This window comes from Rhinoraja longicauda, chromosome 6 (genome assembly GCF_053455715.1).
Source record: "Rhinoraja longicauda isolate Sanriku21f chromosome 6, sRhiLon1.1, whole genome shotgun sequence".
NCBI classification, from domain to species: Eukaryota; Metazoa; Chordata; class Chondrichthyes; order Rajiformes; family Arhynchobatidae; genus Rhinoraja; species Rhinoraja longicauda.
In genome coordinates this window covers 9340754-9368632 of record NC_135958.1, presented here as the reverse complement: position 1 = coordinate 9368632, position 27879 = coordinate 9340754, and the positions used below count along the sequence as shown (strand labels likewise).

Here is a 27879-nt window from a genome sequence, read left to right as displayed (position 1 = left end):
ACACACACAAAACAGAGGAATAGCAAAGTAGCATCACTGAGGAAAATGCTAAATTAACAAAAGATGAGCAACAGGCAGAAAAAAAGCAAGAGGCCAAGTGTCTGGTAGGTTTGGATAAACATTGGGAAGTTTAAAACACTTCCAATTTCAGATACAAATGCACCTCGATTCTAAATAACCAAAATGTAATGTCAGTTCTGTTAACCATTGTACAATGACAATAGATATCACAACTCAAAAGCTTAAAGGATTTAAAAATACTTGCCAATAACTAGGTTGAAAGTCAAGAGCCTAATAGCCAAGACTCATTATTGGGACAGATTATAGGATTCTAGCTTGTAAACTGAACAGATATTAGATGAACTTAAATAGCTCCAAAGGGCTTCGTACAAAAAAAGGAAGGGAAATTTATTGATGAAAAACTAGTAAGTTCATAAAAATATCCATACACAAAATTTACACAAAACAGCAGCAATTCTATGTAGAAACAAATGAGAAAAGCAGCAACTTAAAACTGCACAACATGGCTTGTCAGTAAAGACAATCAGAACAATTTCAACACTTTTAGCTGAGTACAGTCAAAACTAACAGGATTGTAGCACTTGCAAGTGTTTATGCCCATTTTCTTTAGGCTCCTAGCACTATTTTCTACAAAAAAAAGGTATTTTCAGTGGTTTACTGCATTTATAATTAGTGTTAACTTTGCTGCAAGCCAGTTCTACGTTAGAATTGTGACTCCAAACAGAATCCATGAAGCCAGTCTGATAAATGCTCAGCAGCAAAATGTTGCACAGTTCCTCCGATATTTAGCTCAATGTACAGCATTTACTGCCCATTTCCAGCCCCTGGAAAGAGAATTTATGAAATGTCATGGTTTCAACACATTGAAATAGTTACATTGATTCCCAAGTTACCATTTTCTGCAAAAAGCTGTGCAATGCTAGTGTCAAAAACCAGACAGTCACTATTCATAATTGCTGTGGCAATGCCTTCATGAATTGATCGAGGAGTTGCTTCCCAAGTCAATCGCCGTCTGTGGCCATTCAGTTCAAGTCTATACGCAAAGTTTTCAGCTTGTTTGCGTGTTCCAATTAGCTGTACTATGGCAAAAAACTGCTGGTGGCCATCGTATTTTTCTTGTTTTTCCAAGACCAACATAAAATGAAAGCCAAAACAGGACTGCATCATGACCCAATCTACTGCCCCTGGAAGGTTAATGTCTGTGGCCAGGAAAACTATGTCCTCACCCTGCAAGGTTGTGATTGACTTGTGTTGATGCATCAGGTGTGGCATTACAGCATCCAGAGAGCCTTGCCATTTACACGAGGCTCCAGGGCAAGGACACGAGTATGGCCTGAACTCACAGAGTTCCTCGTGGTCTGCTTTCTCTGTGTGTGGTAGTGTTATCTCACAACCTGAAGAGGCATACTTACAGGGGAACAGTACAGAGTTGGCCACTTTTTCCATGGCCAGGTTACGAATGGAGCCCAATGGGCCCCGGCAAGTGGGGCAGCATGTAAGCTTAGGACGACAGTTGCTGCAGACAAGGTGGCCGCTCTGGCACTGAAGAATTGGTGGCAGCACATAGTCAAAGCAAACCGGACACTCAAAAAGACTTGCCAAATCACTATTGGAAGCTGTGGTTCCCGTCAACGCAGGAACTCTCTGGGCAGGAGTGCACTTTGATGTACCTGTAGGGAGTGTTGTGGCAGTCTGACGACTCATTTCTGGAAAAGGTAAAGAAAAAAGTTAGATAGCACCATTTAACCACGAAGAAATGTCAACTTTCAGACAGTAACTGACCTCTTCATTTTCTATGTCAAAATACTAGACAAATTTTCTGTATCCTGACAGTTAGAAACATTACCGAGCTAACAACAGAAAATTACAAGTGGTCATTTTGATATTCTCCCATTTAAAGGTGTTTTCTCATAAAACTAATTTTCCTGCACTAGTGGAACAATGTTAATATCAAATCCATCTCCATCACACAGGCCCTCATATGCAACCACACAAATCTATACAGACACGCTCAGTCCCTACACACTCATGACTGTACGGCCACATTTGGCTCTAACCCAGTCTACAAGTTTGCAGATGACATCACTGTGGTGGGCAGGATCACAAACAATGACAAAACAGAGTACAGGAAGGGGAAGAACTTAGTAACGGTGTGAGGACAATAACCTCACTCAGGTAGTATAAGAAAATAACTGCAGATGCTGGTACAAATCAAAGGTATTTATTCACAAAATGCTGGAGTAACTCAGCAGGTCAGGCAGCATCTCGGGAGAGAAGGAATGGGCGACGTTTCGGATCGAGACCCTTCTTCAGACTGACCTGCTGAGTTACTCCAGCATTTTGTGAATAAATAACCTCACTCAGTGTCAGCAAGACAAAGGATCTGGTTATCAACTTCAACAAGCATGGTGGATCAAATGCCCCAATCAGCATCAATGGTGCCAAAGTGTAAATGGTTGAGCTTCAAGTTCCTTGGCATTAATATCACCAACCACATTAATGTAACAGCCAAGGGGGTACAGCAATGTCTCTACTTCCTGAGATCAAGGAAACTCAGCACCTCTTACTGACTCTTACAAACTTCTACAGAAGCGCCATAGAGCATATCGTCAGGTTGCAATACGGCTTGGTTTGGGAACATCACCCAAGACTGCAAGAAATTGCAGAGTTGTAGTTGTAGTCCAGTCCATCACACAGACCAGACATCCCCACTATCTAGCTCTTTCACACTTCATGCTGCCTCAAAAAGCAGACAACATAATCAAAGACTTGTCTGAGCCTGATCACTCCTTCTCCCTGCCCCTGCCTGGCAGAAGGTATAGAAGTTTGAAAGTATGCACCACTCAGGAGCAGCTTCTTTCCCTCCGTTGACAGGGTTCTAACAGCCCTTCCATAAGCTAGATTTGTAGCCGATTCACCTCCATCAATTGTGGACATTGGACTTGGTCTATGGAACTGATGCGCTACAATGCTGAGAACTATATTCTACATACTGAATCTTCTCCTTTGCTCTAATGTACTCAAGTTTGACTTTATTGTTTTAGCTATAGTTTTCTCTGATATGATTGGATAGCATGCAAAACCAAGCTTTTCATTGTACCTCAGTACACGTGTCAATAATAAACCCACATAAAGCAAGTGTGGCAATTGTAACTAATGAATTTAGGAGTAAATCCAGTTATGTGCTCATTTACTTCTCTATCTCACTTTGACCTCTCCTTGTTTGATCTAAAAAAAGTCAATGCAAACTTGTGGAACAGCACATCTGATCAGAGCATGACAGAAATGACAAATTCTCAGACATTCTAATACCCCTTTTCTGCAACTCCTGGTATTTCAGATTTTTAGCTCGTCTCATATCTTCCAGTAATACATTTTATTAATGAGTCTTTACCATTCTCTTTAAGCTACACCACTATGCATTATTCAATATTGGCCTCCACCTTAACAAGTGTTCCAATTGTTCCCTTCCAATCTTGTTCTTTCCAACTTATTTCTTTCCTCGTTCTGCAGTAAGATCACGGAAGCATTTTGATGCTGTCTTATGTGCAGAGCATTTTCAGCATTCTTTACAATTGTTTTTTTGCTACACCATTGTTCTTAAGGGATATGAATATACCTTGCACTGAACACTCTACCCACATGAATATACCATCAAAATATCCACAATACATTCTATCCAGCCCGCCAATGTGGGAAATTTCATTTAACCAGGAATTTTTCTAGGAATGGAATTTTAAATAACAGAATGGTTGTATTTCACTGGCCTAGTTGCCAGTGCAGAGCACAATTGTTAACCTGTGCACAAAAATCCTCACAAGAACAAACGCCATGATTGAATGGTGTGATAGATTCAATGGGCCGAATGGCCTAATTTGCTCCCATGACTTATGAACTGTATTCATTCCACCGTCCAACCTTGCAGTGAAGATAGAAACAAGACAATTTTTTCTACGAAAAATTCATCAATTTCCCTATAAAGCAGCAAACTCTGCCCAAGTTATAAATTAGTTAAGCTTGTTATACTTTGTAAAATCCACTAGCTTACTAGCTTGTTATAGTACATCTTCAACAATGTTCGCCAGGTTGAGCTTCCTAGGACGTCCAATGCGAAGTATCTGAAGAATGATCTCGACCTGAAACGACACCTGCTCCTTTTCTCCAGAGATGCTGTCTACTCCAGCTTTTTGCGTCTTTCTTTGGTTTAAACCAGCATCTCCAGTTCCTTCCTACACGCCAAGTATTCAAACGTGAATTAATTTGGCATTCAGCAGCCAAAGCAACAAAAAAATCTAAGGAGCAGAAAATACTGGAGATACTCAGCACATCAGGATCTACCACAAGAGGGCAATAACCCAAGGGATAGGACACCATGTGATTGAAACACAGAACCAAGGACTAGGAAGTAGCAGCAGCTCAGGTAGAGAGCTGGCTATTAAAATAGAAGAGTAAATGCTTTCTTAGAACAAAAGGCAAGAAGTGATTGCATAGATAAGTGCCAGAACATTGCTCAAATTTACATTAGAGATTCTGAAAAATTTGAAAGAACCTACATTTGAAAGATATTAATATTCTAATCCATGTCCCGCAATAGTTTTTGCAGAACAAAAATGGAACACAGGCACATCACACATGGTAACAATTCAAGTTAATAAGGTTTTAAGTATAGCATGGTTTGTTTTGATTGAACTGAATAATGCAAAAGATAGGGAAGTAGTACTGCCAGTAAGTCCAAAGGAGGTGATATTGAAGAATATACAATACAGACCGATAACAAAACCAAACCAAGACTGACCAGGCTGGATGTGTAGGAAGGAAGTGCAGATACTGGTTTAAACTGAAGATGGCACAAAAAGCTGGAGTAACTCAGCAGGACTGGCAGCATCTCTGGAGGGAAGGAATGGGTGACGTTTCGGGTCTAACTAGGCTGGATAGATACTTCACAAAACTGCATTTCAATGAAGGGGTGAATACAATGAATATTTTTGAACAATAATATTTGACAGATCATGACTGTGCCATCACCAAGACAACCTCTATCACTAGTCTCACATGCCCTCAGCCAAGCCCATCAATTCTTGGACATTACTCCAGAACATATTATTGCTTACTCTAGCCCAGACATTTGGCCAAAAGCCAAATTGAAAGAAAACACCACCAGATTCTTCATTTTTCTTTGTCTTTGGAAGGGGGGGGGGGGGGGGGGGAGTCTGGAAATATACAACTCAGTGCCAAGATCAATAGCAAATGTTGGTCAACTCCAATTGACCCAAATATTCAGGTCAGAAATATCAGAATTATGTTGTTACAGATTACTTGAAGGGAGCAAGTCATATATATATCATTGGTAGACACAAAATGTTGGAGTAACTCAGCGGGTCAGGCAGCATCTCGGGAGAGAAGGAATGGGTGACGTTTCGGGTCGAGACCCTTCTTCAGACTGAAGGGTCTTGGCCCAAAATGTCACCCATTCCTTCTCTCCCGAGATGCTGCCTAACCCGCTGAGTTACTCCAGCATTTTGTGTCTACCTTCGATTTAAACCAGCATCTACAGTTCTTTCCTACACATATGTATCATTGGTTGGAAGTTAAAATAAGTGAGGTTCGTTGCCATGCTTGAGATAAAGACCTCCATTAAGATCTCTATTAAGACCTCCATTACTGAACTTATTAATGTAATTCTCTACTTTTACTTATGTGATCATTTAGATTTATCTTTAATATTCTTGCAAAATAAGTTTTAAAGCCAGAAATTATACCCATCCATGCAATCAATTCACTAGTCATGAACAGTTAAAAATTAAAATTGTTTTATCAGCACTGAACCCAATGGCCCATCCTTAAGCATTTCTAATTTTAAATGCACCCAAGAGAACCAAATTCCAAACTACAAAAATGTTCCTGTATGTCACATAATTTTGTTTTTTTAAGGGAAAACAAGACATTTCCATCGTAATTCTTAAAATAAAAAGGAATGCACCAAAGAATGCTTCTACAGTAGACACCTCACCATCCCCTGCAAAAACATCAAACAGCAATAATTTTTTCCAACCTCTTGCTGTAATCCGGATTGAATAGTTGCACACGTCATACAAATGTTACATACATGCAACTCAAACTCCAAATAAAACTGGATTTCACATTATGCAAGGGTCAAACAAGTTATTCAATTTGTCTAAAACTTGTTTTCTTGTAACGACATTTCACGTCAAAATTCAAAATGCTGCAACATTTCTCAATCTGTTCATTTAATAAATTAATTTAATTTATTCCATGCCACTGACCAAATGAACATATTTTAGAATAAACTTAAATCAATTATGCACCAATATGAAAGAAGTTTCAGCACTCTGTATTAAGGGGGAAGATTCAATTTCACACGATCCTAATGTCCCCAACACAAAAAATGCCTGTTCTACATTGGATGGCCGTTATCAATTAGGGCTCAGGAAGAGGGAAAAATATCTCCAGGTGATTAACAGTGGCCTAGAAAATAATATACACAATGACATCTACTTATCTTATGCTTCACACAAAAGCCACAAGCAGTCCCAAATATGCTGCAGCTTCCAATTCACTTCTAATGACTATTTAGCAAATAACAGTAAATTATCTCTGCATTATTCAACATGTTTGATCATCGATTGCCACAGGTTTACCATCTTCGGGATAAAAATTTCTTCTGATCTTAGTTCTAAACTAGACCAAATGGACCCGTTCGGCCCAAACCTCTCCTGCATTGGTGCAGCACCCTCTCCTCCCCCACTCCCCCGTCCCCGCCCCCCCCACTCCATCCCCCTCAACCCCCCTTATTCCCCATCCCCTCCCTCCCCCACTCCATCCCCCTTATCCCTCCCTCCTCCCCTCCCTAGGAGATAGAAGCTTTAAAATGTGAATAACTTAAAAAATATAACACCAATTTCAATGAAACTTCTTCCATTAGCACCTAAGGGACAACGGTGAGTAAGGTGGGCCTAAAATTGTCGCGCTATCATGTACCGTTTTGGCTGTAGTTCAGGAACAAACAAACACGAGAGTTTTAGTATATAGAAGATAGTACACCCCATCGAACAGCTTATTTCCATTAACCTTCAGACTCTTGAACCACACCACACCACCTTACTTCAGCAAAAATAAAAGCAGGAATTCTGCTATGGTGGCACAATGTACTTCAGCTTACATCATTAAGGCCCAGTTACCTAGTATAACTAATAAATATACAATATATTAAATGTTGTGTTGTTGCATTAGTATGCCCATAAAGCTGCAGGAATTTCATTTTTCTGTTCCAGGGGCACATAATTAAACATTTGACATTTCTGCAGTTTAAGACAATGGTATTTAGCTTACATCTGTCCCTACAACCTCGATCACTTGACTTGTTTCAGTTTTAATTTGCCCACATATTGCAATGACTCCGTTTTGAGGTAACTTTCTCATTGTTTGTCACCAACTCAACATGCTCGTTTTCACATTTTGCCAAGTTTTAATAAAAGATTCAACCCCTAATATCAACCTCATGTCAAAGTAAGAACACAGAAACAAGCCCTTTGGCGTGTCCATGCCAACTATTAAGTATTCATCTATACATCCATTTTCCAGCATCTGGCTCAGCCTTCTATGCCTTGTCAAGTGAAGTGCTTTTCTAGATACTTAAGTGTCGTGAGTATCTCGGACTCCACCAACCTCTCAGGCGATGTGTCCCAGATTCCAACTGGCCAAAAATTCTCAAATTTTATCCAAAACCATCACTTACTGTAAAGGAGCAATAAAATCTCAGCAGTTCAAGCAGCATCTGTGGGCGGAAAGGAATATCCAACATTTCACGTCAAAACCTTACATCAGAACTTACCCAAGGTAATGTCTTCTGAGCTTCGTAAACATCTGCTATGTTATTTATCATCTATCCCCTTCATTTTGCATTCCAAATCAGATGCAACTTCAGCTTCCTCCATTCCAAGTAAAACAAATCTAGAATATCTAGTATCGCCTCATAACTAAAACACTACACCAGGAAACATTCTGAAGGCTTTCCTATGCAGTCATGTCAATCTCACAGTATGTCGCCAACAGTATCGTCTCCGGCCTGACCAAAATGTTGCATACAATTGTACAATCTTTCCCCTGCTCCCTCTACGTCCTTGCTAATGAAGATGTAGCCCACGTGCCTGTTTAACCACTTTATCTATCTGTTCTGCTATATTCAGGAATCCCGATGAGCATTTCATCATTTATGTTTTTATAAATATAAATGCCTTTATTTTAACTTTGTTCCTGAAAATGTTGGTGGTAATCTACAAACAAACTCTGGAAAAACTGCCAATAAGCTCATCTGCTGGACTTCAAATATATCAAATATACAGTATACACATTTGCTAATTGGTGACAGAGTATATACAGCAGCAAAACATTTATTTTATTCCCAATTGAAATCAAAAACAGATCCAAACCTTCAAACACTATTGCAGCACCCCAAATAAGTGTTTAAAATCATTACAGCCCTAGTCTAAAATACAGAACAAATACCCGACTTGGGAGCATTGGTTTAAAAATGGATGGAATCAAACCACAAAGGATGACTAAAGTTATTTGTTACTTTATGAGTGGTTGGTTCTTTAGCTAGGGTCTGCCGACATAGCCATATTCCCAAAACAGAGGAAACACCTCTGCATATCTAATACAAAAGGCTGGAGTAACTCAGCGGGTCTGGAGAAAAGGAATAGGTGATGTTTCGGGTCGAGACCCTTCTTCTGACAGTCTTCGGTTTAAACCTGCATCTGCAGTTCCTTCCTACACATTTCGTCTGCATATCTACATCTATCCCATCAAGCCCCTTTTTCACAAGTTTCAATGAAATTGCCTTTTCAAAAAAAACTGAAGTACAAACATTATCCTTTAAAATGACTCGTAATAAACACAATGCAAGAGAACAATCCAGTGAACCTTCACTGTACTCCTTCAATTGAAAAATAATCCTTTTCTGGTATGGAGAACCAAACTTGAATATATTCCTGATGCTCTGTCACCATCACCAGAGATAAAGCAAAAAACTAACACCATTTGCTTTTAGCAACAAATAGTCTGCTGGAGGAACTCACCAGGTCAAGCAGCAAGCACGTATGGAGGTAAAGAATGGACAATGTTTTGGATCAAAACCTTGCATCTGCCCTACACCACTGTCATCCTATTCCGTACACAACACCAGGCCTAAATCAATCTGTGTTATTCATCACTTTCGTTCTATGAAACTGACCCAGATTCTTCCAAAGCTTGTAAAATGAGTCTCATTTATCCCATTTTAAGACAATTCATCATCTACTGCAGTAATGTTCTTGATTTCACACTACACTTGAGTGACCTAGAGCTACATATTTTGCCAATTAGCTCCATCCAAACCAATTCAACTATCTAGAGCGATGATCATTTCTTACTGGTGCACTACATCTTATCCTTTAGAGCTACTATTTTTTGTTGTCTTTCTTTTTAAAGCACAAGTATCTCAGACCATTTACGACTTAGTCCCTAACTTCTACTTGCTTCAATTGATCTCTATTTATGCTGTGCACATTTAATAAAAGGCTCAATTTTTTTCCTTACTATTTTCCCTCTTATCTTCATATCTGCTGCTGCCCTCATGGTTGTGCACAACCGTCCTATCACACAACACTATACCTTTGTCCCCTTAAACGGTACAAATTTTCACTCAACAGAACTTTCTCCCTCATTCAACAATATCTTTAACCATCTCAATTTTCCAGGGCATTGGTTTTATTCAATTTAACTGAAGCCTGTCCAAATGTAGTACCTTTTCCGTTCCCCAGTATTAGATCCCATGTCCCACAAAGTAAACCCATTTCACCCCACTAATTTCTGAACCATACATTCAACTAACTAGACCAATTGGCACATAGTTCAGGCAGTAATCCCAAGTTCATTTCCTTACGGTTAAACTATGGTTCTTATGGTCCTTCAGCAGAATTTAATCCTGTTTACATTGCTGGAATCATGGTGGACCATGACTACTGAGTGCTTCCTATCCAGTCCTAGCACCTTCCCAGGATAGTTGTCCATAACCGTGATACCAGCAAAGCTTACACAGCTTTAGTGCCGTATCTATTCTTTTATGGTACAATCTTCCAACACTACCACAATCCTATCCATTCTAATTTGAACAATGCTCTGTTCTACACATTTTACTTGCCCAATGGGTCGCAAGGATAAAATGCAAGAAGGGTATTATCAATTGGAAGTACAAGGTGTTTAATGCCTGGAGCAAGAGGATGTGGACAAGGTAATAAATGAATACTTACTACAACAGCCTCCTCTATGGCTCACCCTCAAAAATCATCAGTAAACTTCAATATTCAAAACTCCGCTGCCCGTCTACTCACCCACTCCCCGATCCCCGACCATATCACCCCCGTCCTTTACAAGCTCCACTGGCTCCCCATCCCCCAGAGAATCCAGTACAAAATCCTCCTCATGACCTACAAAGCCCTCCATAACCTGGCCCCATCCTACCTGACTGACCTCCTCCAGATACACTCCCACCTCCACCCTCCGCTCTGCTGCTGCCAACCTCCTGTCCCCCCCCCCCCCCCCCCATCCGGACCAAACTCAGATCCTGGGGGGACAGGGCTTTCTCCATCCCTGCTCCCACCCTCTGGAACTCACTACCCCAAACCGTCAGAGACTCCTCCTCACTCACCACATTCAAAACATTACTGAAGTCTCACCTGTTCAGCACTGCCTTCAACCACTGACCGTCACCTCACCTTCTGTCTCCTTTTTCTGTTCGTTTACTTATTTATCTATTTATTTTCTTCTCTATGTTCTAGTAATCCCTGTAAAGCGTCTTTGAGTGTTTGAAAAGCGCTATATAAATGTAATGCATTATTATTATTATTATTATTACCCATTGAGGTAGGTTGATATTCTGGAGCAAGTTGAGGTGGGTACCAAAGGCTACATATACGATGTAGATATTCTGAAGTTGACATGCCCATATCAATAATAGCCAGAAGTGTAATTACACAGAAGTATGTGGAACTTAATGAACAAATTGGGCACTAACTTCAAATTACAACGACAATACCAAAACAAAAAACAGAACTTGAAACATTTAAGTTGCAAAAGGCTATGTAAATTTATTTACATTTTGGAGAAAAAAAGGCAAGCATGAGCAAGAGTAGCCAAATTACTGGTTTACACATTAAATGAAGATAGCTATTTTCATTGCTTAAAGACCAAATAAAAATACCTTGTTAACAAGATGAAAAGCAGCTTAACATTTGCAGCTGGAGAAGTTTTAAAAAAAACTGAGCCAACTGCAGTTATTAGGAAATTACATAATAAAAAATTCTTGGTATGTGTCCTTTTTAAAGGGTCTTTATTGCAGCCTAAAGTCAATTTTCCAAAATGGAAGAGTCATCTTCCAAATTATACAAAATATAATCCACAATTCAAAGTCATAATTAATCACAAATTGTTGGAGAAACTCAGCAGGTCAGCTGCATTTGTGGAGGGAATGGGCAGACGATGTTTTAGGTGGGGACCCTTGTAATCAGTTTGAAGAAGTGTCCCGGCCCAAAATGGCATCTGTCCATTCCCTCTACAGATGGTGTTTGATCTGCTAAATCAAGTCAAGTCAAGTTTATTTGTCACATACACATACACGATGTGCAGTGAAATGAAAGTGGCAATGCCTGCGGATTGTGCAAAAAAGAAAATAATTACAATTACAGCATATAAATTAAAGTTAATACCGAGAAGACAAAATTTAGTCCCTGGAGTTATAAAAGTTAACAGACCTGATGGCCTGTGGGAAGAAACTCCGTCTCATCCTCTCCGTTTTCACAGCGTGACAGTGGAGGCACTTGCCTGACTGGAGCATCTGGAACAGTCTGTTGCTGGGGTGGCAGGGATCCCTCATAATCTTGCTTGCTCTCGATCTACACCTCCTGATGTATAGGTCCTGCAAGGGGGCGAATGTAGTTCCCATGGTGCGTTCTGCCGAACGCACTACTCTCTGCAGGGCCTTCCTGTACTGGGCAGAGCTGTTCCCAAACCAGACTGTAATGTTGCCGGATGGATGCTCTCTACAGCCCCAGAGTAGAAGCAATGAAGGATCCTCAGAGACACTCTGAATTTCCTCAGCTGTCTAAGGTGGTAAAGGCGCTGCTTTGCCTTACCCACCAGTGCGGCAATGTGCGTTGCCCATGTCAGATCCTCTGATGTGGACTCCCAGGTATTTAAAACTGCTCACCCTATCCACAGTAGACCCATTTATTTCCAGTGGCGTGTACGTCCTTGGATGTTGAGCCCTTCTAAACTCCACAATCAGCTCCTTAGTTTTTTTGACATTCAAGAGGAGGCTATTGTCCTGACACCAGAGTGCCAGATCAGCCACCTCCTCCCGGTAGGCCTTCTCATCATTGTCGGAGATCCGGCCCACCACCAGTGTCATCAGCAAACTTGATGATGGAGTTTGAGCTGAACCTGGCCACACAGTCATGCGAGTACAGGGAAAACAGTAGGGGGCTAAGGACACAACCCTGGGGGGATCCTGTGTTCAGGGTGAGGGGACTAGATGTGTGTTCTCCCATCCTGACCACTTGGGGCCTGGCCGTGAGAACGTCCAGGACCCAGGCACACAGAGGGGTGCTAAGCCCTAGTTCCAGCAGCTTCTCAGCCAGTCTGGTGGGGACTATGGTATTGAAAGCTGAACTAAAGTCAATGAACAGCATCCTCACATAGCCCCCCCTTCTGGCTGTCCAGATGAGAGAGAGCAGTGAACATCATCCGTGGACCTGTTCGGACGGTATGCGAACTGTAGTGGGTCCATGTTGCGAGGAAGGAGGGCACAGATGTGCTTCTTGATTAGTCTCTCGGAGCATTTCATGACAACCGAGGTGAGGGCCACCGACCGGTCAATAGTCATTCAAACACGCTGGAGAGGCATTTTTTGGCACTGTGTTTTGTTCAAGATTCCAGCATCCGCACTTTCTGGCATCTTCATGAATATTGAAAGCGTATAGGATTCAATTAGATACCCACAGGTTTTACACAATTCTTTGCTTCAAAAAATATAATCTCATGTTCCAGTAAAAAATTTTGCTCTACCATCACTATCAAGATAGAAGATTGACCCTGGTTCTGTGAATGTAGGACATACTAAAAGCAAAGCCAGATACACCTACAAATTATGAGAAGCCGGCCTAGTGAAATAGGTCAGGATTAAATGTGTACTGAAAACCATAAACTGAGCCAAGTGATCTCCAAGTAAATGGATGAGGTTGAAGTTCACATCTCAAAACAAATGGCTTTAGTGACTTTAAGAACATCCCCATCCTCAGTGGTGATTGAGCCTAGAAGGCAATCACTGGAGAAGAGTAAACATTTATAACTATGTTAAGCCAAAAGATGATCATTCTCAGTATTCTCTCAAGTATAACTACCACCATAGAAGCTCGTCTTCGACCAATTTAATCCAGCCCACTTGACTCAAGAAATAGACAATAGACAATAGGTGCAGGAGTAGGCCATTTGGCCCTTCGAGCCAGCACTGCTGAGAATGACTGAGAACACTGAATATAAAGGGTACAAGACCAGGCAACAATTCATACTGAAGATCTCCAGTCAAGAACTATCTGCACCACCAAGCTGTTCCAGTGCAGTCACAACACATGGAAAGTTGCCCAGGTATACTGCTCTCAAGTAGGACAAATCCAATTTAACTGATAATCACCCAGTATGCTCCAAATCAAAGTAACAAAAAGGTTCCATTGACATCAATATCAAGCATCACCTTAAACACCAGAACCTGCTCATCAATTTGAATTCTGTCTGGACCATAATGCTCATACGTCTGTATATGGAAGAATGCAAAGTTCTCAGCTGTATGAATACCGGTCAAGCAATTTCCCCAAAAGATCAATATTTCCTCCACAATAATGATTACTCGGACCCTTAGGAAATGAACATTATTACAAGCACAATCATAGAAGATACTCATATTTAGATCTTCAGATGAAAATCCAAAATGCATAATTTCAGTCTTTCCAGGTCTTTAATTTTGGGGGAAACAGCTGTCAATCACTGAGGTCATAAACATTGTTAGATTTCCTGCACAGAAACAAAAAGTGCACACAAGACTAAAGACAGAGTAAAATGACAGACAGAATAATGACGTGACAAAGGCAGGCAATGAGAAATCAAATTTTGTATCATCCAAAACAATACAAAAATGTTTACAGTACAACAATGAAAGACAATGTGAAAAATGTCAGGCAAGCAGAGAGAATTTGGTCTAGAAATAGAACAGGCTACAAGATTGCAGAGCAACTTGAAGGCTGACCCTGTTGTGTTCGATCAACCACCATTTGTTCCAGGAATGTTGATGTACCCATTCTTGCTGTCAGAATCTGCAGTTGAAGAGAATAAGCTACGAAACTGTTGGTCAGTAAGGCAAGATTGCTTTATCATTGTTAGCAAAGCTGGTAAAAAAAAACTGCTATCTCACAAGCTTAAACAATTTCACATGAATAGCACAGGGGACAGTTAAGTGCCACCTAACTTGAAACAAGTTATTCAAAAATGGAATAGGGTGTTCAGAGTCAACTTTTCCTGTAAAGGTGAAATGCAAGGTCAGTAAGTTCCGGCAAATTTTGGGTGCCTAGGGGCAAAACTGTCAAGAAAGAAATAACCTATCGCATGAGAAAGTGAAAACTGGAGAAATCTGACAGGAGTATAGAAAATCCGGAAGGGGGCTTGAACGTATTTGACAAGGACAAGAAATAGCACTAGCAAGTATCATGAAAAATCAAGAGGATTTTACAAGTACATTGAGAGAAAAGAGTAATCAGAGGGTGGAACTCATTTTGGGTTTATGTTTATTATTGTCACTTGTCCCAAGGTAGTGAAAATATTTTTTTGCATGCTATCCAAATAGATCAGATATGTTATGGCGGCACGGTAGCGCAGCAGTAGAGTTGCTGCTTTACAGCGAATGCAGCGCCGGAGACTCAGGTTCGATCCTGACTACGGGTGCTGCACTGTAAGGAGTTTGTACGTTCTCCCCGTGACCTGCGTGGGTTTTCTCCGAGATCTTCGGTTTCCTCCCACACTCCAAAGACGTACAGGTATGTAGGTTAATTGGCTGGGTAAATGTAAAAATTGTCCCTAGTGGGTGTACGGGGATCACTGGGCGGCACGGACTTGGTGGGCCGAAAAGGCCTGTTTCCGGCTATATATGATATGATATATAAATACAAAAAAATCAAACTCATGCAATAGGGCAAAGGGGAAGATATGGAGTGCAGAACATCATTAGCTACATTGTAGCGCATCAATTCTAGAGACAAAGTCAAATGTCTACAATGGGGCAGAGATGAATGGGACTGTAACATAGTTTATGGAAAGACCACTCAGAAGTCTGATAATAGTGGGGAAGAAGTTGTCCCTTTATTTCTTTATGGACCAAAATGACAATTTGTATGTAGGCAAGATCTTAGATGAATATTTCAACTGAATTCACCAGTCAGATAATTTTAGGGAGGTGCCAAGGGGAAACATAGTAGTTATTCAAAATTGAGGGGGTACATGGAAGGTCGATTATGATCAAACAGCATGTGTGGGAAGGAAATGCAGATGTTGGTTTAAATTGAAAATAGTCACAAAATGCTGGAGTAACTCAGCGGGACAGGCAGCATCTCTGGAGAGAGGGAATCGGTGCTGTTTCGGGTCAAGACCCTTTTTCACTGATATCAGGGGAGTGGGAGGTACATAGATAAGGAAGCATAAGGTGTGAAAACAGGACAAAGGGAATGAAGTTCAAGGAAATTGTAGAATAGATCATTGTTAGTTTGGAGAAGGTAACAAAGCAAACAGAGATAAAATGTAGTCAGAGACCAAGACTGGTCAGAGAACTGGGAAGGGAGAGGGGATGGAGAGAGGGAAAGCAAGGGTTACTTGAAGTTAGAGAAGTCAATGTTCATACCGCTGGAGTATAAGCTGCCCAAGCAAAATGAGGTGCTGTTCCTCTGATCAGACAGCAATTTGAGGCACAGGAAATTCCAAGAAATAATTTTTTAACAGATGACAAAATCTGGAGCACTCTACCAAAGTGGGTGGTGGAGGTGGACACTCTCGCAACATTAGTTTTTAGATGACCACATCAAGCCATACACAGAAAGTAGGATTAGCATGGTACTTGATGATCAGCACAACTGGGAAAACCTAAAGGTCATGGTCAAAATGTAAAATAGCAAAATTACAAAAGAACTCTAGCTTCCACTTTATTTATTGTATTTATCTATAGTTTCATCTGATCTGTTTGTAAATAAAGTATACATTACAATAATAAACCAAATTCTGAAAAATTCTCAACTGATAAAAGAAAAAAACAGCAAGAGCTTTGGTAATGTGTGCCTTCTTTCAAAACATTAACTCCCATCCCTCGCACCACTTTCAGTACGCCAATAATCTAATTCTTCCTCTTTCCCCACTCCATTTAGACAGTTTCATGGACCGCATAATGTCAAGACATCTCGCTGGTTTCTATAATTATTTCAACTTGAGGCTAGTCAGTCACAGGAGGAATCAAATAGCTTATTTTACATTTAAACATTGCATGCAGGGCAACTTGGAAAATAATCCCCTTTACCCTCGGCCTAATTCGCACCTGCTACCTGAAAATATATCAACATTACGTAGTGTTGGGACTGCAAGCATTAAACACTCCACGTTTACCTACCGAGTGAGCAAAGGCACTGGCAGGGCCGAGCCTGGCGAATCCCATCAAAAGAGGCAAAGAAGTGTCAAGCAGAAACAAAGAGCCCGCTCATTGTGCTTCACCGTCGGGGAGAATCGTGCATTAAAATTGTTTTATGTCTACATATATACAGAGAGAGAGAGGGGGGGGGGGGTAATTCAGTAGGATATATTACTGTTCCCGTTCTGCAAACTAAAACGTTAGGAGGGGAGAATTACTCGGCCGCTCAGCCGCAGCAGTAACAACGCCACCACCTTCCCAGATAATGTGAGGCCGAGGGAAGGAGGAAGGGGGAGAATCCACCCAGGCCCCGAAACGAAGTATTTACAAAGAGAGCAAACTCTGGAGGCCCGCGGCCTCCGCCATGCTGGCCGGCACAATAAACAACACGGGCAGCCGCGGCCGCAGCCCTGAGCCTGTCAGCTGTCGGGCGTACATTTTATACACACACGCACACACACAGTGAGAAGGGGAAGAGGGCGCCGGCCCAGCTCGCCGTCACTAATGGCCACCGCCGCTCCGACTTCCCCTCTCTCACACACACACTCCCGCACCATAAACATAAACGTGTCCTGCTTTTTGTCCATCCCCGAATTATGAATCACCTTACCTGCGCGACAATGCTAACTGAGAGCAGAGCGCACCTTTTTGAGATTTTTATATATATATATATTTTTAAAAATAAGGAAAAGGGACGGCGTTAGTGGCGGTTGATGGGCGCTGGGCAGGGTCGGAGCTGTCGCTCTGTCTCCCTCCTCCCGCCCACTGCCGGCCTTTTGTCCGGAGAGACGAACGAACCGCCGCCGCCGCGCTTGAGCTCGAGCCAACAGCACGCGCTCACCTGCCTGCCCGCCCGCCCCGCGCCAGCCCCGCCTCCCACTCCCCGCGGGCACGCGCGCGCGCGCGCCCCCTCGACCCCCTCCTCCGCCCCGCGTGACCGCGCGGCCAACGGTCAACGGCCAACAACAGGAAGGTAGACATGAAAATGAAATGAAATGAATTGAATTGAGTGGATTTTATTAGCCAAGTGTGTCTCCACACATACATACATTCATGCAAGGAATTTGTCTTGGCTCTCTGCTCGCAAGGACAGCAACACTACATACAGTAGCCAATTAGAAATAAAACATTATATAATTTAAAGCATGTGAAGAATAAAAATAAAATACCAGCAGAGCAAGGGGAGGCGACAGACGACAGACTTTTGGCTGTTGACAGCGGGTCTGGCAGCATCTGTGGGGAGAAGGAATGAGCTCAGGGGACTATCGGAACACAGCTACCAGCCTTGGAGGCCATCTACAACACACGATGCCTCAGAAAAGCCACCAGCACCCGCAAAGACTCTTCACACCCCTGCAACAGTCTGTTCGAACTTCTACCATCGGGCAGACGATACAAGGCCTTCTACGCCCGCACCTCCAGACTCAGGAACAGCTTCATCCCCAGGGCCATAGCGGCTATGAACCGGTCCTGTTGAGCCGAATGGTCACATCGCACAGTGAACCGACACAGATCTACTTGCACTTTATTCTGTTTTAAAACTGTTCTAATTTGTTTCATTGGGTTGTTTAAGTTAATACTGACTAGCTAATTAATTTATTGCATCGTATGGGAGGCGCATTCCCAATCTTGTTGTACCCCTGTACAATGACAATAAAGATATTTATTCACAAAATGCTGGAGTAACTCAGCAGGTCAGGCAGCATCTCGGGAGAGAAGGAATGGGTGACGTTTCGGGTCGAGACCCTTCTTCAGTCCACAACAGGAGATACGCATGAAAATGCTGGAGTAACTCAGCGGGTCGGGCAGCATCTGGAGAGAAGGAAATGGATGACGTTTCGGATCGAGACCCTTCTTCAGACTGGGGTCATGAGGGGAGATACATAGATAAAGGAAGAGTGAAGGTGTGAAAATAGGACAAGGGGAATGGCATGGAGATCAAGGAAAATGTAGAATAGATCATTGTTAGCAGGGAGAAGGTAACAAACAACAAAGTAAACAGAGATAAAATGTAGTCGGAGACAGTAAGATTGGTCGGAGAACTAGGAAGGGGAGGGGATGCAGAGAGAGGGAAAGGAAGGGTTACTTGAATTTAGAGAACTCAATGTTCATACCGCTGGGGTGTAAGCTGCCCAAGCGAAATATGAGGTGCTGTTCCTCCAATTTGTGCTGGGTCTCACTCTGACAATGAAGGAGGCCCTGAACAGAAAGGGCAGTGTGGGAATGGGAGGGGGAGTTAAAGTGTTGAGCAACCCGCTTTGATGTGTAGGAAGGAACTGCAGATGCTGGCTTAAACTGGAGGTAGACACAAAAAGTTGGAGTAACTCAACGGGACAGACAGCATCTATGGAGAGAAGGAATGGGTGACGTTTTGGGTCGAGACCCTTCTTCATAAAAGGGAAACGAGAGATATAGACGATGATGTAGTGAGATAAAGACCAATGAATGAAAGATATGCAAAAAAGTAACAATGATAAAGGAAACAGGCCATTGTTAGCTGTTTGTTGGGTGAAAACGAGGTGCTAGTGCGACTTGGGTGGGGAGAGGGAATGCCGGGGTTACATTGATGGTCCATCTGCCAACGATGGATGACATTCCTGCTTGCTGTCGCCCAACCATAAACGCCACAATCATGCAATAATCAAGGCTGAAGTCCCAAGTGCAGTCAAAGACAGACCATAGTTCATAGCTAAGGTTATTGTTGTGTAGTGTTGAAGAGTGTTTAATTGTCATGCACTGAGAATAAGGCAAAGAAATTCTTACTTGTTGCACCATACAGGCCTATGAACATAATATTCATGGATAATGTGCAATCATCAAGGCTGAAGTCCCGTGTGCGACCAAAGACAGACCATAGTTTGTAGCTGAGGTTAGTGTTGTGTAGTGTTAAAGAGTGTTTAATTGTTATGTATTCTAATTGTCATGTAATTGTCACAAGGCAAAGAAATTATTACTTGTTCAACCAAACAGACCTATAAACATAATATTTATGGATAATGTGTAATAATCAAGCTCAAAGAGCTTAGTGCAACCAATGACAGTTCATAGCTGAAGTTAGTGTTGTGGAGTATTCAAGAGTCAAGAGTGTTTAATTGTCACGTACTGAGAATAAGGGAAAGAAATTCTTACTTGTTACATCTTAACATGCTTGTTTAGCACAAGTTAATGATCAAGCCCGATGATATTAGTGCATCCAAAGGCAGTTCATAGCTGAGGTTAGTGTTGTGGAGTGTTCAAGAACCAAGAGTCAAGAGTGTTTAATTGCCACCTGTACCGACAAGGGAATGATGAAATCCCTGCTTGTTGCAGCCTAACCAATCTGTAAACACCATACTCATGCAATAATCAAGGCTGAAGTTCCAAGTGCAACCAAAAACTAAAACCATGGTTTTTAGCTGAGGTTCGTGTTATGTCGTGTTCTTTGGTCAAGAGTGTTTAATTGTCACGCACTGCGAATAAGGCAAATAAATTCCTACTTGTTGCACCATATACAGTATAGTTATTCATAGTTATATTCATGGATAATGTGTTCTACAGTCTTTAATTGTCATGTACCCGCACATCTTGGTGATGTGGGAGAAAACCAGAGCACCCAGGGGAAACCCACACGGTGACAGGGAGAACGTGTAAACTCCACACAGACAGCACCCAAGGTCAAGATCGAACCCACTTCTCTGGTGCTGTGAACATCTCTATCAGCTGTGCCACTGACCCGTATTGTTGCTATTAGTATATGGCATATGAAAGGGCTAAATATTTAGTCAGTCCTGTGGATATGTTTTTATTCTGTGCTATCTTCCGAAGGATTATAAAAGTACAGGAACGTGGATAAAACAGGCATTAATTCAAACGAGAACTAGTCTTCAGAAAATCTATTGTACTGTAAAGTACTAACCAGTACTAAAGAACCCCAGCCGAGGCGGTGGGACAGGTCTTGCAACTGAGCACACAGGAGGTACAACGCGCTCTGCAAAGGGTCAACCCACGCAAGGCTGCAGGACCGGATGGAGTTCAAGGAAGGGTACTGAAGGACTGTGCTGAACAGCTGGCTGAGGTATTCACCAGGATCTTTAACCTGTCATTATCTCTGGCTACGGTCCCCAAGTGCCTGAAGTCGGCTATCATAGTTCCGGTGCCGAAAAAAGCAAAGATCTCCAACCTGAACGACTACCGCCCGGTTGCCCTAACGCCGATAGTCATGAAGTGCTTTGAGAGGCTGGTCCTCTCACACATCAAATCCAGCATCCCTGACTCACTGGACCCACATCAATTTGCATACAGGGCAAACAGATCCACAGAGGACGCCATCTCTCTGGCTCTTCACACTGTCCTGACTCACCTAGAGAGACAGGGCACGTACGTGAGGATGCTATTCATAGACTATAGCTCCGCCTTCAACACGGTCATCCCCACCAAGCTCATCACCAAACTCCACCAGCTAGGCCTTAGCTCGTCATTATGTGACTGGATCCTGGACTTCCTGCTGGAACGACCGCAGGCAGTGAGAATGGGCCCGCACCTGTCCCCATGCTCTACTCCCTCTTCACACACGACTGTGTTCCTGCATTCGACACCAACACCATTGTCAAGTTTGCAGATGACACAACGGTGATCGGGCTGATCACCAACGGGGAAGAAACAAACTATAGAGCGGAGGTGCAGAACCTGGCGGACTGGTGCTCGGATAACAACCTGTCCCTAAATACCACCAAGACCAAGGAGCTGATCATCAACTTCCGTAGGTCACATAACGGGGAATATGCCCCGATCTCTATCAACGGGGTCAGTGTGGAGTGAGTGTCCAGCTTCAAGTCTCTGGGCACTCACATTTCGGAGGACCTAACATGGTCCAATAACACTGCTGCGCTGGTCAAGAAGGCACAACAAAGACTGTTCTACTTAAGAACACTGAAAAAGTCTGGTCTATCCCAACAGCTGCTGACGACCTTCTACCGCTGCACCATAGAGAGCATCCTAACGCATGGCATCCCTGTGTGGTACCTCAGCTGCACAGAGGCAGAAAGGAAAGCTCTACAGCGGGTAGTCCATAAAGCTCAGAGGGCCATCGGAACACAGCTACCAGACTTGGAGGGCATCTACAACACACGATGCCTCAGAAAAGCCACCAGCATCCACAAAGACTCTTCACACCCCTGCAACAGTCTGTTCGAACTCCTTCCATCGGGCAGACGATACAAGGCCTTCTATGCCCGCACCTCCAGACTCAGGAACAACTTCATCCCCAGGGCCATAGCTGCTATGAACCGGTCCTGCTGAGCCGGATGGCCACAACGCATAGATCAACTTGCACTTTACCCTGTCCAAAACTGTTACAACTGTTTCGTTTCGTTGGGTTGCTGCTGTCTAAATTACCTAAATTATTGCATCGTATGGGAGGCGCATTCCCAATCTCGTTGTACCCCTGGGTACAATGACAATAAAGATATATTGTATTGTATTGTATTGTAATCAGTCTGAAGAAGGGTCTCGACCCGAAATGTCACCCATTCCTTCTCTCCTGAGATGCTGCCTGACCTGCTGAGTTACTCCAGCATTTTGTGAATAAATACCTTTGATTTGTACCAGCATCTGCAGTTATTTTCTTACAGTACTAACCAGTCTATATATCAGCTGAATATATGATACTGTAGAATGTTAATTGGCCTACATCATTCAGACATCTTCAACTAGCTATTTTGCACGATTGTGAGAGAGATATACGAAACATTCAGATCAGACTTATCACTTGGCACATTCAACCTGGACATAGGCATATAGAGGAAAACAGAAAGTTCTGGAGCAACCCAGTGGGTCAGGCAACATCCTGGGAATGGACAACTGCCATTTCAGGTCAGACCCTTCTTTAGATTGATCAGTCTGATTGAAGTAATGTCACCTTTGCAACGTCCATTTCAATCTCCTTTACTCTTCATTGCTATTACAGCATTTGTATAGTGTGGTGACAGAACAGACATATGGCCAGACTCTCTAATGCAACAATTAGACTACATAGGCTCTTACCCAGCATTTGAGTTGTTAGGCATGGAGATGCTGGCCAAGGAATATATATTTTTTAACAGGGATTAAAATCAATGACTTCAGTATTCCAATTTTTAATTTTAGGACATTACTGCCCGTCCAATTTTGAATAGCAATTGAACAGTGTGACCAATCTGAGGTGGTGGAGAGATAGACCTGATTGTCACTTGTTTGCAGATGCAAAATAGGAGGTGAAAGATAGACTAAGGTGACTGAAAATAATGGTGTGAGAGCGCTGAGAATAGCCTTTGCAGGTAATTTTCTGGCAACAAATAAATAGACAATAATTTAAGCAAATAAGCAACTTCACTTATCAGAAAAATAGAGGAGACTCATTGGGGAATGCAGGTCAACTGTGCTAGTTTATAAAGATTAAGGAAAAATAGTTGCAGTTGCAATGAGTATTATTTCTGACTTTAATATATGTTGCTTGAACATGGAGACTTGGCTTCAGAAAAAGGGTTTTGGCATGCAAATGGCCACTTGAAAGCAGTGGATGAAATATTTGGAAAAATTATATTGAGCGTTTGATTAAATCAGAGAATATTATATGATTCTCATTCCCTAGTGACTGTAATAAATGATCTGGAAAAGATGGATGAGAACTGAAATGCCTGACAGCAAAAGTAATTTAGATGTTAAACCAAATATTGCAACATTTTATAAAGTTTTTTAAAGTTGGGCTAGGTGATGATTTCTTTCTGTGCCTTTTAGCCACTGATGTGATGGAACATTTTTTTTTGCTGCCCTATTTTTTACTTACTTGCCGTTTACGTTTATTGTACAGTTCAAATATAATGCATTTATTTCGTGAGGATTTTTCAGTTTATTTTCTCCAATTGGCACTAATTTTGTGAGCAAAAATATGTTTGAAAAGCTACAAGAAGGAAGTTTTAAATACAGAATGTAATTTTATCTTTTGTGTCCGTGTTGTTCACTTCAGTCTTTCTGGCATTTTCCAATCATCCATAAGCTTAAAAATAAATAGATGGCAAAGCAGCACAACTCAAGATTCTAGTATCTGCATATTCTTGTGTCTCCAGCCCAGCTGTCTACCTTCCTCTACAGCACATTTTATTTGGAACAGTATCATTTGGGTTACATTCTAAAATTCCCTGTAGAATTGCCTTGCATTCACAAAGATGCTGTAATGGGATGCCACTACGTACCATGCTTGCATACATTCCAGTCGGGATGAAGACGCCATTGGAAAATAGTTGAAGAAATAAAATTAAATAATTAAAATATTTAGTATCATAGAAACACTATGATATCACTGAAATAAAATCTTGGCTTCAATCAAATTTCCTCAAACTCAACTGCAACAAATCTGAAATCATCATCATTGGTCCAAAAACGCTCACCAAATCCACCCAAAACTTCATCCTCAATATTGATGGTCTCCCAGTATCCACCTCCCCTCACATCCGGAATCTTGGAATCATCTTTGATCAAACCCTCTCCTTCGACAAACACATCAAACACATCACAAAGACAGCCTTCTTCCACCTCAAAAACATCGCCCGTCTCCGTCCATCCCTCTCCTCCACAGCTGCAGAAACCCTCATCCACGCCTTCATCACCTCCCGTCTGGACTACTGCAACAGCCTCCTCTATGGCTCACCCTCAAAAATCATCAGTAAACTTCAATACATTCAAAACTCCGCTGCCCGTCTACTCACCCACTCCCCGATCCGTGACCATATCACCCCCGTCCTTTACAAGCTCCACTGGCTCCCCATCCCCCAGAGAATCCAGTACAAAATCCTCCTCATGACCTACAAAGCCCTCCATAACCTGGCCCCATCTTACCTGATTGACCTCCTCCACAGGCACACTCCCACATGCACCCTCTGCTCTGCTGCTGCCAACCTCCTGTCCCCCCCCCCCATCCGGACCAAACTCAGATCCTGGGGGGACAGGGCTTTCTCCATCGCTGCTCCCACCCTCTGGAACTCACTACCCCAAACCGTCAGAGACTCCTCCTCACTCACCACATTCAAAACATCACTGAAGTCTCACCTGTTCAGCACTGCCTTCAACCACTGACCGTGACCTCACCTTCTGTCTCCTTTTTCTGTTCGTTTACTTATTTATCTATTTATTTTCTTCTCTATGTTCTAGTAATCCCTGTAAAGTGTCTTTGAGTGTTTGAAAAGCGCTATATAAATGTAATGCATTATTATTATTATTATTATTATTTGCAATATAAACAGCCATTTATCGGTACTCCAGTTTGATACTTTTTCAGATATTTTTCAAGGAGTGTTTCCTTTCTCTATTCATCTTAAATCTTCAAATTTTCACTGTTCCAAGATTAAGCTGTAATTTTTCTGTTTTATTCTTATATAGATGTTTTATTTTAAACTCATGTTTTTCAACTGTAGACCTTGTGTTGTATATGCAACTCGATTGTACTAACACCTCCACAATTCTTTTTACAGCTCACAATGAAGATATGTGGAATAAGATCAAAGGCTTTCAGAATTGACCCTGAGGTACGATAAGCAATTATGAAGACAAGCTGGATATTGTTTTTTATCATAGGAGGATTTACAAAGGAGCTCCAATTATATAGAGCCCTGGTGAGACCTGATCTGGAATATTGTGCACAGGTCTGGTGTTCTTGCCCAATGAAGGAATGTAGAACATAGAACAGTACCACACAGGAATGAGTTCCTTCAGCCCAGTCTCATAATAAAGGATAAACATTCAGGATAGGGTTGAGAAAAAGAATTTCACCCAGAGAATTCTCTACCCAAAAGAGCTGTGGAGGCGGCGTTGCTAACTCAGGCATTAATAGATACTTAGATATTAAGAAAATCGAGGGACTTTGGGTTAGTGCAGGAAAGTGGAGCCAAGTCAAAAGATCAGCCATTATCATGCAGAGAGGGCAGGAGGGTCTGGAGTATCTTCTCCAGTTTTTCATTTTAGATCATTTCCATAAACACTCTCGGATGGGGCTCCAGGAAACTTGAGGAGTTTTGGAGAAAGATTATTGCCTTTGAATTAATTTATGGAGTAGAAGTATATCATGCATGTTATAGAACATAGAAAGGTTCAGCATAGAAACAGGCCATTTGGCCTACAATATCTGTGTCGAACAGGATGTCAAGATAAACTAATCTCCTCTGTCTGCACATGACCCATATCCCCCCATTCCCTGCATATCCATGTGCCTATCCGAAATCCTCATAAATGGCACTGTTGTATCTGCCTCCACCACCACCCCTGACAAAGCCTTCCATGCCTCCCTCTGTGTCATAAACTTGCTCCACACATCTCCTTTAAACTCTCTCACCTTAAAGCCATACCCCTTAGCTTTTGGCATTTCTACCCTGAGAACATCGTGTCTATGCCTCTTATCATTTTATATACTTCTATCATGTAAAAAACACCATTTATTTGAAAGAAAAAGCACAATTTCCAATGAGATTTATTTTATTTTAAAAAAAAGACGTGATTTTCATTGAGATTTATTTCATTTAAAAAAAAGCCATTTATTTTAAACAAAAAACGCGATTTTCCCACGTGGGGTCGATTGATTGGTTCCAACCTCCCACTCAATGCCCGATTGGTCTGGGTCCCACGTGGGAGGAGCGCTCTGATTGGTCGTCGGCTCTTCGCGCTCAAAGCGCCCTAGTTGTCCGCCGGGTCTTCTTCCCGCTCAAAGCAACGGCCGTCGCAGTCGAGCTGCCTCCGCTGCTGATTGAGGGGACAGCCTTGAGGATCTCCAAGAGAGGATTTTCACGATAAAAAACAAAAACATGAAAGATAAGATTTTTTTCTTTTTTTAATCTACATTTTCATTGAGATTTAAAAAAATTTTTTTTTACAAAGGCCATTTATTTTAAAGAAAAAACGCGATTTTCATCGACATTTATTTTATTTTTTTTAAAAGCCATTTAAAGAAAAAACGAGATTTTTCCATGTCACAATGGGAACCCAACGAGGTTTGGGCCCAACAGGTGCACACTTTACTAGTAATACACTAATATTCTCTAACTTCCAGTAACCTGTGCATTCCCTCGTTCTCCATCGCTCCCCCACCCACCCAAGTCTTACCAGCTACAAAGTCGTCTTGTTGAGTCTCATTGTCTATATTCTTCTCAGCTAACAATGACCTGTTTCCTGTAACATGTTACATTTTTTGCATATCTTTCATTCATTTGTTCTATATATCTCGACATCACCTTCTATATTTCCGTTTCATTTCCCTTTCCCCTGGGCCACAGCTTAAGAATAACAGAGATGAAGAAAAACCTTTTCACCCAGAGTTGTGAATCTGTGGAATTCTCTGCCTCAGAAGGCAGTGGAGGCCGATTCTCTGGAAGCTTTCAAGAGAGAGTTAGATAGAGCTCTTAAAGATAGCAGAGTCAAGGGATATGAGGAGAAGGCAGGATGTTCATAGTGAATGGCAGTGCTGGCTCGAAGGGCCGAATGGCCTACTCCTGCACCTATTGTCTATTGACACAGTCTGAAGAAGGGTCTTGACCCGAAACGTCACCCATCCCTTTGCTCCATAGATGCTGTCTGATCTGTTGAGTTACTTTGTGGCGAGTCTGGAAGTGGATGGGTGTTGCAGACAGAGTTTATTGCATGGGCAAAACTCCATGACAATCGCAATACTCAAAACTGTAGACAACCAACAAAACGACTTCTCTAGACGGAGTTCAACACTAGACTGCTTGTCCCTCCCGCGCTGGCACACCTGATGACATCGCTAGTCAATCCGAGGGTTCGAACTCTTCCAGCCAATCCCTATGTCCCTACATGACCCCCCCCAGAACCCTCGGTACCGTACCTAACGGGCACCCGGACCGCCCGCCCTGAACGAGTACGGAGAGGGGAGGCCGGTACCGCCAGCGACGAAGGAGGCGGGGAGGGCCCTGCCGGTGGAGACGATGGGGGCGCCGCTGGAGGGGGAGGCAGGGGGGACCCTGCAGGTGAAGGCGATGGGGGCGCGGCTGGAGGGGGCAGAGGAAACACGGCCGTGGGCAGCGGAGGCCCGAGCGGTGGGAGACGAGACGCAGCTGGGGAACCAGGTG

General features: G+C 42.4%; 1 protein-coding gene across 8 annotated transcripts in view; it reads right to left on the bottom strand.

Moving 5' to 3' along the window:
* siah1 (siah E3 ubiquitin protein ligase 1) overlaps positions 1-17632 on the bottom strand; it is a 29625-nt gene extending 11993 nt beyond the window's left edge. For 3 of the 8 annotated variants that reach the window (XR_013547364.1, XR_013547365.1, XR_013547369.1), the window contains exon 1: positions 1621-1726. Coding sequence is in view for 3 of the 8 variants with exons in the window: in XM_078400420.1 (XP_078256546.1) it covers positions 877-1725 (849 nt within the window). In the remaining 5 variants the exon portion in view is untranslated. Of the gene's footprint in view, positions 1-6; positions 1728-4069; positions 4266-16774; positions 16889-17402 lie in introns of those variants that run through there. The other 5 variants (XR_013547367.1, XM_078400420.1, XM_078400421.1 and 2 more) reach the window with 5 other exon arrangements.
* Positions 17633-27879: the final 10247 nt, after the last annotated feature.